Below are 13,300 nucleotides of genomic sequence, written 5' to 3' on the forward strand. Positions count from 1 at the left end.
CTGAACCCTGGTCTGAATGCAGCCTGTCTTAACCTGAACCCTGGTCTGAATGCAGCCTGGCTTAACCTGAACCCTGGTCTGATTGCAGCCTGGCTTAACCTGAACCCTGGTCTGAATGCGGTCCATCGTAACCTGAACCTTGGTCTGAATGCGGTCCATCGTAACCTGAACCTTGGTCTGAATGCGGTCCATCGTAACCTGAACCCTGGTCTGAATGCGGTCCATCGTAACCTGAACCCTGGTCTGAAGGCCCACCGCTTCATGCACTTAGAGCTTAAACGGTTAAAAACAACAACGCGGTGGTTCAGCTCTCCGTGTGTTGTCCACCTGATCCCACAGCGCTCACAGAAAGGAGCTCAGGAGCTCAACACAATGGCTGCGTCCGGGGCCGGCGCATGCAGGCCGAGGTTACGCTGCAACAATAGGAGCCATCCAGCAAAACACAGCCACACGGATCTGTTTACAGCCGCCCACAGAAAGCAGCCGGGGACTCGATGCCACATTGACACCAACAAAAGACAGAGGAATGCTTTTGTTGGGGCTCGGGATTCATCAATACACCTTTTTATGCACATATCTATGGACCAAGAGCAAAACCTCCTGCAGAATGCTATTTGTTAAAATACTACTGAAAAATACTAAGAATACTAAAAAATACTAAAAAAAATACTAAATACCAAAAAATACTAAAAATACTAAAAAAATACTAAAAGTACAAAAAATAAAAAAAGATACAAAAATAAAAAATATATACAAAAAAAATACTAAAAATATTAAAAAATACAAAATACACTAAAAAACATTTTAAATGACTAAAAATCCTAAAAAAAAATTTAAAAAAAGGAGCCATCCAGCACTAAACAGCCACACGGATCTGTTTACAGCCGCTGACAGAAAGCAGACTCACTGCCACATTGACACCGACAAAAGGAATGCTTTTGTTGGGGCTCGGGATTCCCCCTCCACCCCTCCACCCCCTCATCCCCCCAGCGTAGCCGAGACACTGTCATTTCCACCAGACCGCAGACGGCCTCCCAGTCTCCCTCCCAGTCTCCCTCCCACAGCCCCCTTGCTCCCCCGGTGGGCAGCACAGGTACTCACAGCTTTGGTTTGGGCTTGGTCGGCAGCGGAGGACCGTCCCTCCCCGGGGATGGAGGGCAGTCTGTTGCCGTGACATGTGTTGCAGGGTTAGACTGTGTCGGTGGAGGTGGTGGTGGAGGTGGTGGAGGTGGTGAAGGTGGTGGGGGTGTGGCTGCTTTAGGCGGGCTAGGTGGCGATGCTAGATTTGGGGGCGGGCCGTTCGGCGCGGACCCTCCGCCCTCGCTCTCCATCGGCGGCGGCCAGACCTCCAGCTCCCTGACGGTGAACGCGGCGGGCTGAGGCGGCATCTTGGGTGGCAGCTCCAGGAGGCTGATCTCTGTGGGTGGGGTTGGGGGAGGGGGGGGAGGGAAGGAGGCCACATCCTCAAACCCGGAGCGGTCACCAGACGGGCCGTTACTGGAGTCCTCGGCTGGGAGGGAAACAAACACAGAGGAGAGTGGAAAACGTTTGACTTGTTTAGTTTCAGCTTCCACATACCTCAGTAGATACTGATTACACACACACACACACACACACACACACACACACACACACACACACACACACACACGAGTGCATCACAGCTGATCTGATCTAAAGTAGCAGCTGGACCAGTCAGGCTGATGCAATTCCTGTTTATTCAGCCTTTTCCTTCAACTGTGCGGTGAATCCCGCACAACGCATACACAGTTCTGTCTGTGACACACACAAAACACACACACACACACACACACACACGCACGCAAACACAGAAATATTTATGTCCCGCTGTCCTCAGAAAGAGCCGCTCATCAGATGACACCTCGCTCACAGACCACACGATGATAAACACGACCGAAGACGGTCATCTGGCCGAGACTTTCAGATCTAAGTCCAAGCCACGCCCCCACAGGAGTCCAAGCCACGCCCCCAAAGGAGTCTAAGCCACACCCCCACATGAGTACGGGACTACCGGACGTTAGAGGAACCAATCTGTGTCAAAACGTCTTCCATCTTTGCTTCATCGTTCAATCGGAGAGCTTCCTCTTTTGAAAAGGAGATGTTTTCTCTGGAAGCGTTTCAGACGATCAGCGGAAACGTTTAAAGAGGATTTCACTCAAGAATGAATCAAAATGGAGCTTCTCCTTCCTGTCCGTGTTGGACGCACCTGCAGCGACGGAGAGTTGTGCGTTGCTGCTGACGGAGCCGTGCGGGTTGGAGGCCGAGCAGCAGAACCGGCCTCCGTCCTCTGGGAAGGCCTCCGCGATCACCAGCGTGCAGATCTCCTCTGAACAAGAGAAGAAGAAGACGGCCGCCATTAATACTCCTCCTCATGCACATGGATGCCCGAGAGCAGAACAACGTGGCGCAGAATGCTATTTGTTAAGAATATCCAATAAATATACAAACTATAAAAATAGGAAAATACTAAAAATATTAAAAAATAAAAAATATACAAAGAATATGTAAAAAATATACAAAAAATATGTAAAGAATATACAGAAAAATATAAAAATACAGAGAAATACAGAACATTACAGAATGTACAGAGATGGGGTTTTCCCACACAAGAAACTTGTTTTCTTGCAGAATAATATTTTATTTATTTATTTATTAAAAATACCCAATAAATAATACAGAATTTTAAAAAATATAATAAAAGAAAAAACAGAAAAATAAAAAAAATACAAATACAAATAATTACAATATATATATATAATATATATTTTGTATATATATATTTAAAATATATATATATAATAAAAAAGTTACAGAGAGAGTTACACATTTATTTAAGATTAAACTTTTATTTATTTTTTACTTAAAATTCAAAAATGTAATTTAAATATTTTTTTAATATAAAAAACTGATAAAAAAAAAGAAAAATGCAGAGTTCTCACACTTTTCCTGGATAATTTTGCTGGTTTTTTTTTTCACTTTGGCCCTCACACGGTCGTGAAGGTTCCGTGTGGAGGAAGTTAAAACATCTGCACGATGTGGAGCGACGTGTCCACACCTGCGTTGTTTGTCGTGAGATGCAGAAGAGTGAGAGTCGCTCTAGACGGGTGAGTCAGCGTTTTTATGGCGCGATGTGACGAAGAGCAGACAGACACAGGGAGGCCCAGATGTTCAGCGAGGATGACTCACAGGTCTGAACACCTGAAGCTTCACCCGAGTCTCGCACACAGAAACCCTCTGACACCGCGCGTCGCCGCCCGCGTGGGATTTATCGTCTTCGCGCGTCACGGCCGCAGAAGTGAGGTGAGAGTTTCCCCGTCTCGTGGGAACCGAGCGAACGGCTGAAACCGATGCAGCTCAAGACCGTTATGGTGCAGGGTCGGCGGGTCGTACCTGGCTCGGCTGCAGATCGAGGCTCTGAGGAAGAGGAGGCAAACAGATGGTCAGTGATCAGCACAATGAACAAAATAGTTGAAATCATAATCATCATTCGGGTGGATCACTATTTATAAAAGCGTTAAAATATATTGTTAAAATCACGAGCACGAAGAAGAACGTCTCACTTTTCTGGAGGATCCGAAAATCGGGGGAGTCCAGGATCTCCTCCCCCTGGCGGAACCACCGGACCCGCAGAGGAGGGCTCCCTCGGACCCGGCACTCCAGAACCACCACCTGGCCCTCGGAGGCCCGGGCGTCCTGCAGCAGCTGGTGGCCAAGAGAATAAATCTGCCTCAGAAAAACATGTTCTGTCCGTTCTCTTCTTTTCGGTTTGGGTATCAAACCTCTGGACGCACAAACTGCACCAGAGTTTGATCGAAACGGGCTTTTTGAAAGAACCCTGAGGGCCCGATCACGGTGCCTACATTTATTTTAAAAAGTCATCTTTTGCAGGTCATGTCACAAAGAACATATATATTTTTTTCCTTCCAGAAATGAAGGTTCATGGTTCTAGTTCGGGACCGTCTGGGTTCGTCTCAACGTCGAAGTCGACGATTCAGACGAGTCGAAACAGCAGAACTTTTTGTTTCCTTCGCTCACTGCTGAAGGACCGCCTCCTCGTCATCGCCTCTCTTCTCCTGAAAGGCTGCGTGAGCGGCGGGCTGCGAACTCTTATGGAGACACTCCAGAACAAACTGGGTCACAACACAAATGGACCCACAAGTCAGAACAAAGGACGACATCGACATCACACCACGCTGCAGTGTGTGTGTGTGTGTGTGTGTGTGTGTTGGTGACATCACAGCACTGACTTCACTTGAGCCGAACATCCTCTCACTGAGATGATTACATTTTTTTTTTTATGAAGGGAGCTGAAGAAAAACAAATGTCTTCATGTAATGAAGTGGAACATGATTTAGGAGGAGAGAGAAAGAGACCCGACCCGAGTGGGTTTGACCCGTTTGAAGCGCTGCCTCAGTCGGGGGGGGGCAGGGGAGGGGGGGTGTTCATGAGCTTTGTGTTTTATCTGACCGCCACTGCTGGAAGCCACAGCGCTGCACACTGTTATTAAGGCAAAGCACTGAGTACATGTGTGTACTGTACGTCCTCTGTGTCTCCTCTGGTTGTATAGAAGTCTATGCTTCATGTGTTGAAGCTGCATTCTCTCTCCTGACCACCAGGGGGCGACTCCTCTGGTTGTATAGAAGTCTATGCTTCATGTGTTAAAACTGCATTCTCTCTCCTGACCACCAGGGGGCGACTCCTCTGGTTGTATAGAAGTCTATGCTTCATGTGTTGAAGCTGCATTCTCTCTCCTGACCACCAGGGGGCGACTGCTCTGGTTGTATAGAAGTCTATGCTTCATGTGTTAAAGCTGCATTCTCTCTCCTGACCACCAGGGGGCGACTCCTCTGGTTGTATAGAAGTCTATATAAGTGACTCTACTTCTCTCTTGATGTATTCCCTCAGTAAACATTGTAAACATGAGTTTATGTCTCAATCTCTAGTTTCTAGTCTTCTTCTATACAGCATGATGTTCATTTAGTAAATTATGGTCATTTAGAGTCAAACAGACCATAATAAGGTGGTGCTTTAGGGGCGGGGCTACAAGGTGATTGACAGCATGTTAATTAGCGTTGCTTTGGAGTGACACACTCATGTGCTTTGTGCCGTGTGGACTTACTTTGGTGAAAACAGGCGGACCAGACGCTTCGCCACCGTACGCTGACGACACCGGGCTCTGCGTCTAGAAGAGCAGAAACACACTTTCACAACGACGTTTGCCAACCGAAAGAGCGGATCAGCTGCTGCATGCGCTGCAGCTGCTCACCCGCTGCAGCGGCAGCGACAGGCCCTGCACCAGCGTGGAGCGGCGAGGGAGGACCTCCGAGGTTTTGGGTGACGACGAGCGTATCGTCAGCGACATCGAAGTGGTCTTCTTCTGAACTCTGGAAATGCACAAAACGCATAAATCAGCAGCCGCACGCACAAAAAAACAACTGGATATGCTTTTTAGTTCAAATATGATACTTGAATCAAAGGAGATTGTCTCCTCGGTCGTTAAGATGATATCAGTGATCTTGGCTTTCGGTGTGTAAACAGAAAGGGAATCAGGAAGTAGTCCAGATGGAGGCAGATTTATACAACAGATAATAACGGAAAACATTTAGATAAGCAGGTAGAGTGCACATTCCTCCAAATGAAAAAATATGTTTTATTTATTTAAAAACGTGCATTTTGAAGTGCATGAAAATAAACGTGTGTGTGGCGCAATTTCACCAGTCGAGGAAGTTCTGTATTGAAAAGTTGCACACAAAGAAAGAAAAGTGTAAAAGGCATAATTCTGTTTGTCTGAATAGCTAGCAGCTAACTGTGCTAACAGCTAACAGCGCTAACATTGCAAACTACGGACAGACGGTGTTAAGCTTCCTCAGCAGCGCTGTGGTGTCTTGACGGCGGTATCAGCTGCTGTGAGCGCAGTGCAGAGCGTTAGCCATTAGCTCGCTAACGGGACAAAACAGAGCAGCTAACGTGCACTTAAATGCATGCGGCCCCGGCTGAATAAACAAAGCACAGAGAAGCTCTGATAACAACACACACACAGACACACACACACACACACACACACACAGGGAGTCACTCTGCATCTTTACAAAGCATCTCAGTGTTTGCTGCTGTTTGCACGCATGAGTCCTGCTGATAGAACTTTTGAGGAAGCATTTAAAAAAAGTTCCTGCATCCTCTTCAAAAAAAAGAATCGTGCACTTTGGTTTTGCACTTTCCCTAAAAATGACTTCTCCTTACTGACTTTTTGGAGATAAGTACAGGGAACAGTTGTGACCTCTCCTGACCTCCTGCGTCTCTCATTGCTGAGCTGGTGGCCTGTGTGCTGGCTCATGGTTACGGCTCTTCAAAGCCCGTTAGGGGCCCAGTTGAAGCCCACAGAGCTGATGAACGGCTGCAGGGCTCAGTTGAACCTGCTCAGAGGGTTCAAGGTTCGTTGGGTCAAAGGGTCACGAGAGGTCGCGCTGGAACACTCTGGCTCTGAGTCTGTTTACTCCACCGGGGAGGCCGTGACTGATTCGCTTGCCCCACAGTCTCCAAAGCAAATATTGGACCCATTTTTTTGTCCAGAAACCACATATGGTCCAAACATTCTGACACGAACGTGGCATCTTTCAGACCGACTTCTGCGGAGAAGATTAACTTTTCTCTCCGTCTGTGCAACACCCCGTCGCGAGATCTGGCAGCCGATGCCAACGAGCGACTTTATGTGCTAAATATGTCCGTCAGCTCTGCAAAACGTGAGAATGACCACGCCCACTTGGCAGACGGAAAGTGCAGCATTTAAAATAAAATAAGATAATATCCGTTATTAGTCCCGCAGTGGGGAAATTGCAGGATTACAGCAGCAGAGCACACAAGAGCCACATGCCACAATAAACAGAATAAAAAAGTATATAAAGTACTTAAAGTTCTACTGTGAGCTCAGCTTGTTGTGCAGCCTGACAGCAGCAGGAAGGAAGGACTTTGTAATGCATTATCTTTGTGTAATAGAGTATCTAGTTGCACGTACTGAGGCATGGCTCCTGATCTGGACTTTGACCCGCTTCCTTCTCCCTCCGAGTCTGACGACGAAGCTCCTGCAGTGGGCGAAAAACACACAAAAGCACTGAAAGAAAGCTGCGACGGCCCTGTGGCCATGAAGTACCTGCCCACTGGTGCAGTTAAACTTCACAGTTCTAACAGTTTGAAACATCGGACCTTCGATGTAAACCTCGGCCGAGGTGTTGTCCGCTCCGATGCTGTTGGAGGCCACGCAGGTGTAGCGTCCCGTGTCGTCCTCGAAGGCTTCGGCGATCACCAGCGTGTGCAGGTCACCATCCCTCCAGATCTGAATGTCGGGGGAGTTGTGCAGCTCGCGGCCTTCGCAGAACCACCTGGTGGAGAGACGGCGAGAGGGAAGCTTGAGCAGCCGATGGGAGGCGGGACGGTCAGCCGAGGCAGGACGAGAGACAGCAGCATCTTTTGCACAGCGTCCGAAACTCCTGAGCTAACGTCACTGTCGTGTCGTTAGCATCAGAGCAGGAAGTAGGAGTTTCAAAACTCAATGCAAACATTTTAACAACGTTCTGCTTTGCATTTAATTCAGTCTCAAACTTTTTTTTAAAACCGTTTTTGAGCCGTAGCACATTTTCTTACACAAAAGTTACACAATGTCACATTGCAGCATCACACAGCACGTATGCTATTGGTGGTTATTGCGCTACCTACTGGCCTGGAGGAGTATTTCATTGCTTGGCCGGCCGCTGCATCGCAGGCTCAACCGCTCAACGATGGAACATTTATTTGCGGCAACTAAATAATATTTTTTGGAACAAATTAGGTGAAATTGGACGCACATGACGACCACAATGGTGTGAACCACTGGTTCAGACAACGCAAAGAACATTATGACTGAGCCTGTTTCCAATCTATTCCTACCAGCTATGACGACACCGTTTTACATTTCTACAAAGAAAGAGGTCTTAAACATCGCTTTGTGAATGAAAACACACGCATTATACTTTGTGCCAAAATGAATGACTATTTCTATGAAGGCAAAACACTACTACAATTAAGATAATTACTAAAATCAATAAAAAACTTAGCAAGCAGGGACCAGACTTGAACTTGAATGTACCTTTGCCTCACCCGATGGAGGCCCGCCAATCCAACTAACATCAATAACTCGTCATTCACACACTCACACACTCACACACACTTACACACACACACTCACACTCTGGGCATGTCTGAGATTACATATCTGTCAAACTTCAGCCGCCCCGAGGCACCGGCCAGACGTCGCGCTACGGGAAGCAGACGCACCCTTTTCTCCTCCCAGTCGGAGGCCCGAGTGTCGGGGCAGGCGCCTCGGGCCTGGCCCCGCCTCCTCGGGCCTGGCCCCGCCCCCTCTGGCTTAGCCCCGCCTCCCTTGGGCCTGGCCCCGCCTCCCCGGGGGTCTTTGTTCCATGTGGGACCCCAGGAGAGGACGAGAGTCCACACAACACAACCAGCTTCATCTGTCTGATGTAAAGCAGACCTCAGCGCTGTGTTCCCACATCACACACACACACACACACACACACACACACACACACACACACACACACACATTTAAGTGCTGATGTGGTGTGTGTGAGTCTGTTGCTTTTATCAGCACTAAAGTCTTTTTTTAAAGAGCATTATGACACTTCTGATCGTGATGAACCAAACTGCACCGTCAGCTTCGTTTCATAAGAAAGTATTTTCTCTGTGTTATATTCATGTGTTCATGTGTTCATTTAGTTTAAATAATGAATCTGCTTTTGAAAGAAAGAGGCTCAAAATATCAGCAGCATACATACAGGCATCTATATAAATGTTTATTCTTTTAATAAACTATTGTCTCTCATTCATTTGAGTCATTTAAGGTTTACTGTATGCTTTGAATCCTCATTGTTAGTTTAAATACTACATTTTATCACTTTTTACTGTTTACACACACATTTCACACAATGTTTGCTCATGAACATTTAGTTTAAAGTCATAGAAATCTGGTGTAAAGTCATGTAGATCTGGTGTAAAGTCATGTAGATCTGGTTTAAAGTCATGTAGATCTGGTTTAAAGTCATGTAGATCTGGTTTAAAGTCATGTAGATCTGGTTTAAAGTCATGTAGATCCATTGGTCAGGATGTGTGTGAACTCTGTTCATCTGTTTTTTTTGTGGAAACGTCCGCTTTCGTTCTGTTAGCGGGCGTTGACCCACAACCCGCTGCACAGCCTCTCAGCACCCAATTAAAGGAGAAAGCATGTGTATATATACACGTCTCGTTCACCTCCCGACCCTTCGCATCGACAGCTGGGGGGAGGGGGAGGGGGGAGGAGGGAAGAGGGGGGGGAGGGGCAGGAATTCCCAAAATGCTGGAACAACAGCTGCCCGACCTGAGGACGGCGTCCTGCCGCTCGTGGCGAGATGCTTCTGCCCGCCGGCGTGTCGGGGGAACAGAAAACGACCCGTCAGCAACGCTTCATGCCGGGGAGACTCACACCTGACGGAGGGAGTCAGGAAAGACAACACAACGCGTCATTGTTGAGACCAGCAATTCATCAGCGGTGACAACGAGTCCAGCAGAGTCCAGCAGAGTCCTGCAGAGTCCTGCAGACCGGCTCCTGTCCTCACAACGGGAACGTGGCCTCCAGCGCTCACAAAGTAAAACAACGCTTACATTTCAAAGTCCTTGTTTTACTGTCGACTCCACCAGAGTTAAAAAACCAGGAAATACACAAACGGAGAGACGCTGCAGGCAACGGAGGCCAAGAGTCACCTGGAAGGCTTCAAAACCCCATCGGCATCGAACCCACGGCCCAGAGAGAGAGAGAGAGAGAGAGAGAGAGAGAGAGAGACTTTGTTGTATGACTCGTGTAAAAAGGTCTTTGGCTCTAAACCGACAGCAGCTGCTGATTTGAGAGTAAAAAACAATTAAACTTGATTGTTTTGAGCAAACCAATATGTCTGTGTGGTTTTCGGAAATCTATTTTTCACGTGTTCCCTTACAGAAGAAGAAGAAGAAGAAGAAGAAGAAGAAGAAGAAGTAGTAGTAGTAGTAGTAGAAGAGGAGGAGGAGGAGGATGAGGAGGAGGTGGTAGAAGAAGAAGAAGAAGAAGAAGAAGAAGAAGAAGAAGAAGAAGAAGAAGAAGAAAAAGTAGAAGAATCAAAGCACGATCCAGACATAGAGAGAGAGAGAGAGAAGGAGAGAGAGAGAGAGAGAGAGAGAGAGGACTTTGTTGTATGACTCGTGTAAAAAGGTCTTTGGCTCTAAACCGACAGCAGCTGCTGATTTGAGAGTAAAATAAAAAAAGGAACTTGATTGTTTGGAGCAAACCAATATGTCTGTGCGGTTTTTGGAAATCTATTTTTTTTGGGGATTACAGGCCAGGCGGAGGAGGAAGAGGGGAAACGACTCGTTCTGGGCGGCGGCCATGTCTGCTGGCGACTCGCTTGGGAAAGTCAGGTTTCTGTTGCTGCTTTCCTTCAAGCGGCTCGCTGCGTTGAGCAGCAGCACGAGCAGCAGACGCTCTGCAGGAGGAGGGTTGAGCAACGCAGGTCTTCTTCAACAAAGACTTTTGCACGCCGTCCAATAAAACACAAAGAGGAAAAAGGGCTTTTTGTGCATGACATCATTCAAAAAATGACTATTGTTTTTTGTTGTAATGGGCAAACGGCGAGCTCACATGTTGTTTAGCGCCCTGAAGTTTGAACCCCCAAATCCTCAAATACTGACCCCGAAGCCTCAACCTGCGACGCCCCATGTGCTGCAGCGGCATTTCTTTTGACGCGTCAGGGCTGCCGTACAAGTTAAATGCATAAAAATAAACAGGAAAGCGTAAAGTTTTCGCTTGTCCAGCTAACCCAGTATAACATACCTAGTAGCACACAGGCTAACCCAGTAGAATGTACTGAGTAGCACACAGGCTAACCCAGTAGAACTAACATAGTAGCAGAGAGGCTAACCCAGTAGCACAAACATAGTCGCACAAGAACTAACCCAGTTGCACGAGGTACACAAAGACTAACCCAGTCGCACAAAGCTCACACGCTGAGTCGATTCAAACTGAAATCCCAAAATGATGAACCACCTGAATTGTTTTATCGTAACCGTACCTGGTGAAGCTTTAAAACCAGTTGCAGTTTGGGGACAAAATGAGTCAGTTTGTTACTTTGTAACTGGTGTGAAGTGTGTAAACATCCCTGAACAAAGCTGCAATGTGCCACCAATCCACACAGCAGCAGTCTCCTGGGTGAAAGTCTTTCTTTCTTTATATCGTTATACGTCAGCTGTCCAATACCGACACAGAGAGTTAGCTGAAAGTCCGGTTTGTTTCTCTGCCATGACCGAGCTCCAGTCGTCCACGAGTTGGGAGTCAAGAGAAGTAAATTTGGCGTTTCTGTGCAGCAACAAATAGAGTTGTAATTCAGGATTTCAAGTTCGCTTTTAATTAAATGTGTTCAGTAGTTTTCCGTTGTGGTTTATGGCACAATGGTCTGCCAGGCTCTCTCTCTCTCTCTCTCTCTCTCTCTCTCTCTCTCTCTCTCTCTCTCTCTCTCTCTCTGCAGAATGTAAAACCATCTGCTCGGTAGGAGTTCAGGAATGGAAATTGTACATTTGTTTGTGCACATTGTAACGCAGCGCAGGAGGCACCAACCCTTCACAACCAGCACAACAATGAAAACCTCTTATTAATCAACCTTAATGATCCACCATTATGTATAATTACTGACTAAACTCATTTAGAGGCAGACGGTTGTGTTTATTAAACCTCGTCTCTATTTCCCTGGAATGTGCTGAACGCGGCGCTAAACACAGTTTTCTCTCCAGCGGCAACTTTGTTGAGTCACATGAGGCTTTTTTTTTTTGGACTGAAAGAACTTTTTCAGTTCCAAGAACTTCGTTCTAAGAACTTGTTTTATTTTGTCCACACTGCAAGAAGTAGCGCTGGTTTCAGAGAAGCTACTCAAATGGGAGCCGTTAGCGGCGCTAGCGGATGATCGGTCGAAAACAACTCACGGACAGATTCCTGGTGGGTCCAGAAGTCGTTAGCAAACACACACAGAGCTAAAGGACGAGTGAGAGATGCTGCTCACACAAAGCTAACCCGGTAGCACCAACCTAGTAGCACACAAGCTAACCTGCTAGCACAAGAAACACAAAGGCTAACCCAGTAGCACAAAGCCTAATGCGGTAGAACTCACCTAGTAGCACACAAGCTAACCCAGTAGCACAAGGAACACAAAGGCTAACTCGGTAGCACCAACTTAGTAGCACACAAGCTAACCCGGTAGCACAAGAAACACAAAGGCTAACCCGGTAGCACCAACTTAGTAGCACACAAGCTAATCCATTAGCACAAGAAACACAAAGGCTAACCCAGTAGCGTCAGTGTTCCTAATGGCGTTGGGAATGCTAACAGCAGAAGAAGAAAAGCTCCTGTAGGTACAGAGTAGTTCCTGGTACAGTGTAGTTCCTGGTACAGTGTAGTTCATGGTACAGTGTAGTTCATGGTACAGAGTAGTTCCTGGTACAGTGTAGTTCATGGTACAGAGTAGTTCCTGGTACAGTGTAGTTCCAGTCCAGCAGGCAGAGGAGGAACTCGACCAATCAACAGTCCTCATGTGCAGGGGAAGCAGGGCGTGTTTAGAAAAGCAGCAAAGGTACACATTTCTTGGCAGACGGTATTCAACGCCACCCAATTTCCTCTTTCACACAATAACTGTTATAAAACGCGAGTGTTCTGAAACGAGCTCCGGCCGAGACGACGGCGACTGAACCGTCACAATCACCTCGTGGCCACAGAGCCGCTGAGGAAGCTCTTAAAGACAAGCGATGCCAGATGATGCTCTGTGGAGAATGTAACAGAAACATGCTGCGGGTTCCACGTGTTCCACGAGAAGAAGAAGAAGAAGAAGAAGAACAACAACAACAACAACAACGAAGAAGAAGAAAAAGATGTAGAAGAAGAACGAAGAAGATGATGAAGTAAAAGAAGAAGAAGAGCTTCATATTCCTAAATAGAGCTTCTTAGCACGCCATCAAGCTCAATAGAGCTTCATCGAGCTTCTTAGAGTTTCATAGAGCTCCATAAAGCTTCTTAGAGCTCAATAGAGCTTCATAGATCTTCATAGAGCCCGATAGAGCTTCATATCGCCACATAGAGCTTCTTAGCACTCCATCAAGCTCAAAAGAGCTTCATCAAGCTTCATAGAGCTTCTTTGCGCTCCATAGAGGTTCATAGAGCTTCTTAGCGCTCCATAGATCTCCA

The 13,300-nt window shown here is 46.9% G+C and overlaps 1 protein-coding gene across 3 annotated transcripts in view; it reads right to left on the minus strand.

Annotated features, from left to right (window-relative positions):
• palld (palladin, cytoskeletal associated protein) overlaps positions 1-13,300 on the minus strand; it is a 47,712-nt gene that overhangs the window by 21,040 nt on the left and 13,372 nt on the right. For all 3 annotated transcript variants that reach the window (XM_068592713.1, XM_068592712.1, XM_068592711.1), the window contains exons 3-10: positions 7,222-7,397; positions 7,034-7,100; positions 5,288-5,405; positions 5,141-5,203; positions 3,582-3,723; positions 3,412-3,435; positions 2,228-2,347; positions 1,102-1,510 (exon numbers count right to left, since the gene is read on the minus strand). In XM_068592713.1, the coding sequence (XP_068448814.1) occupies positions 1,102-1,510; positions 2,228-2,347; positions 3,412-3,435; positions 3,582-3,723; positions 5,141-5,203; positions 5,288-5,405; positions 7,034-7,100; positions 7,222-7,397 (1,119 nt within the window). The remainder of the gene's footprint in view (positions 1-1,101; positions 1,511-2,227; positions 2,348-3,411; positions 3,436-3,581; positions 3,724-5,140; positions 5,204-5,287; positions 5,406-7,033; positions 7,101-7,221; positions 7,398-13,300) is intronic.

This window comes from Clinocottus analis, unplaced genomic scaffold, assembly GCF_023055335.1.
Source record: "Clinocottus analis isolate CAN_PGR_092001 unplaced genomic scaffold, fCliAna1.0.p SCAF_28, whole genome shotgun sequence".
Classification (NCBI taxonomy): Eukaryota; Metazoa; Chordata; class Actinopteri; order Perciformes; family Cottidae; genus Clinocottus; species Clinocottus analis.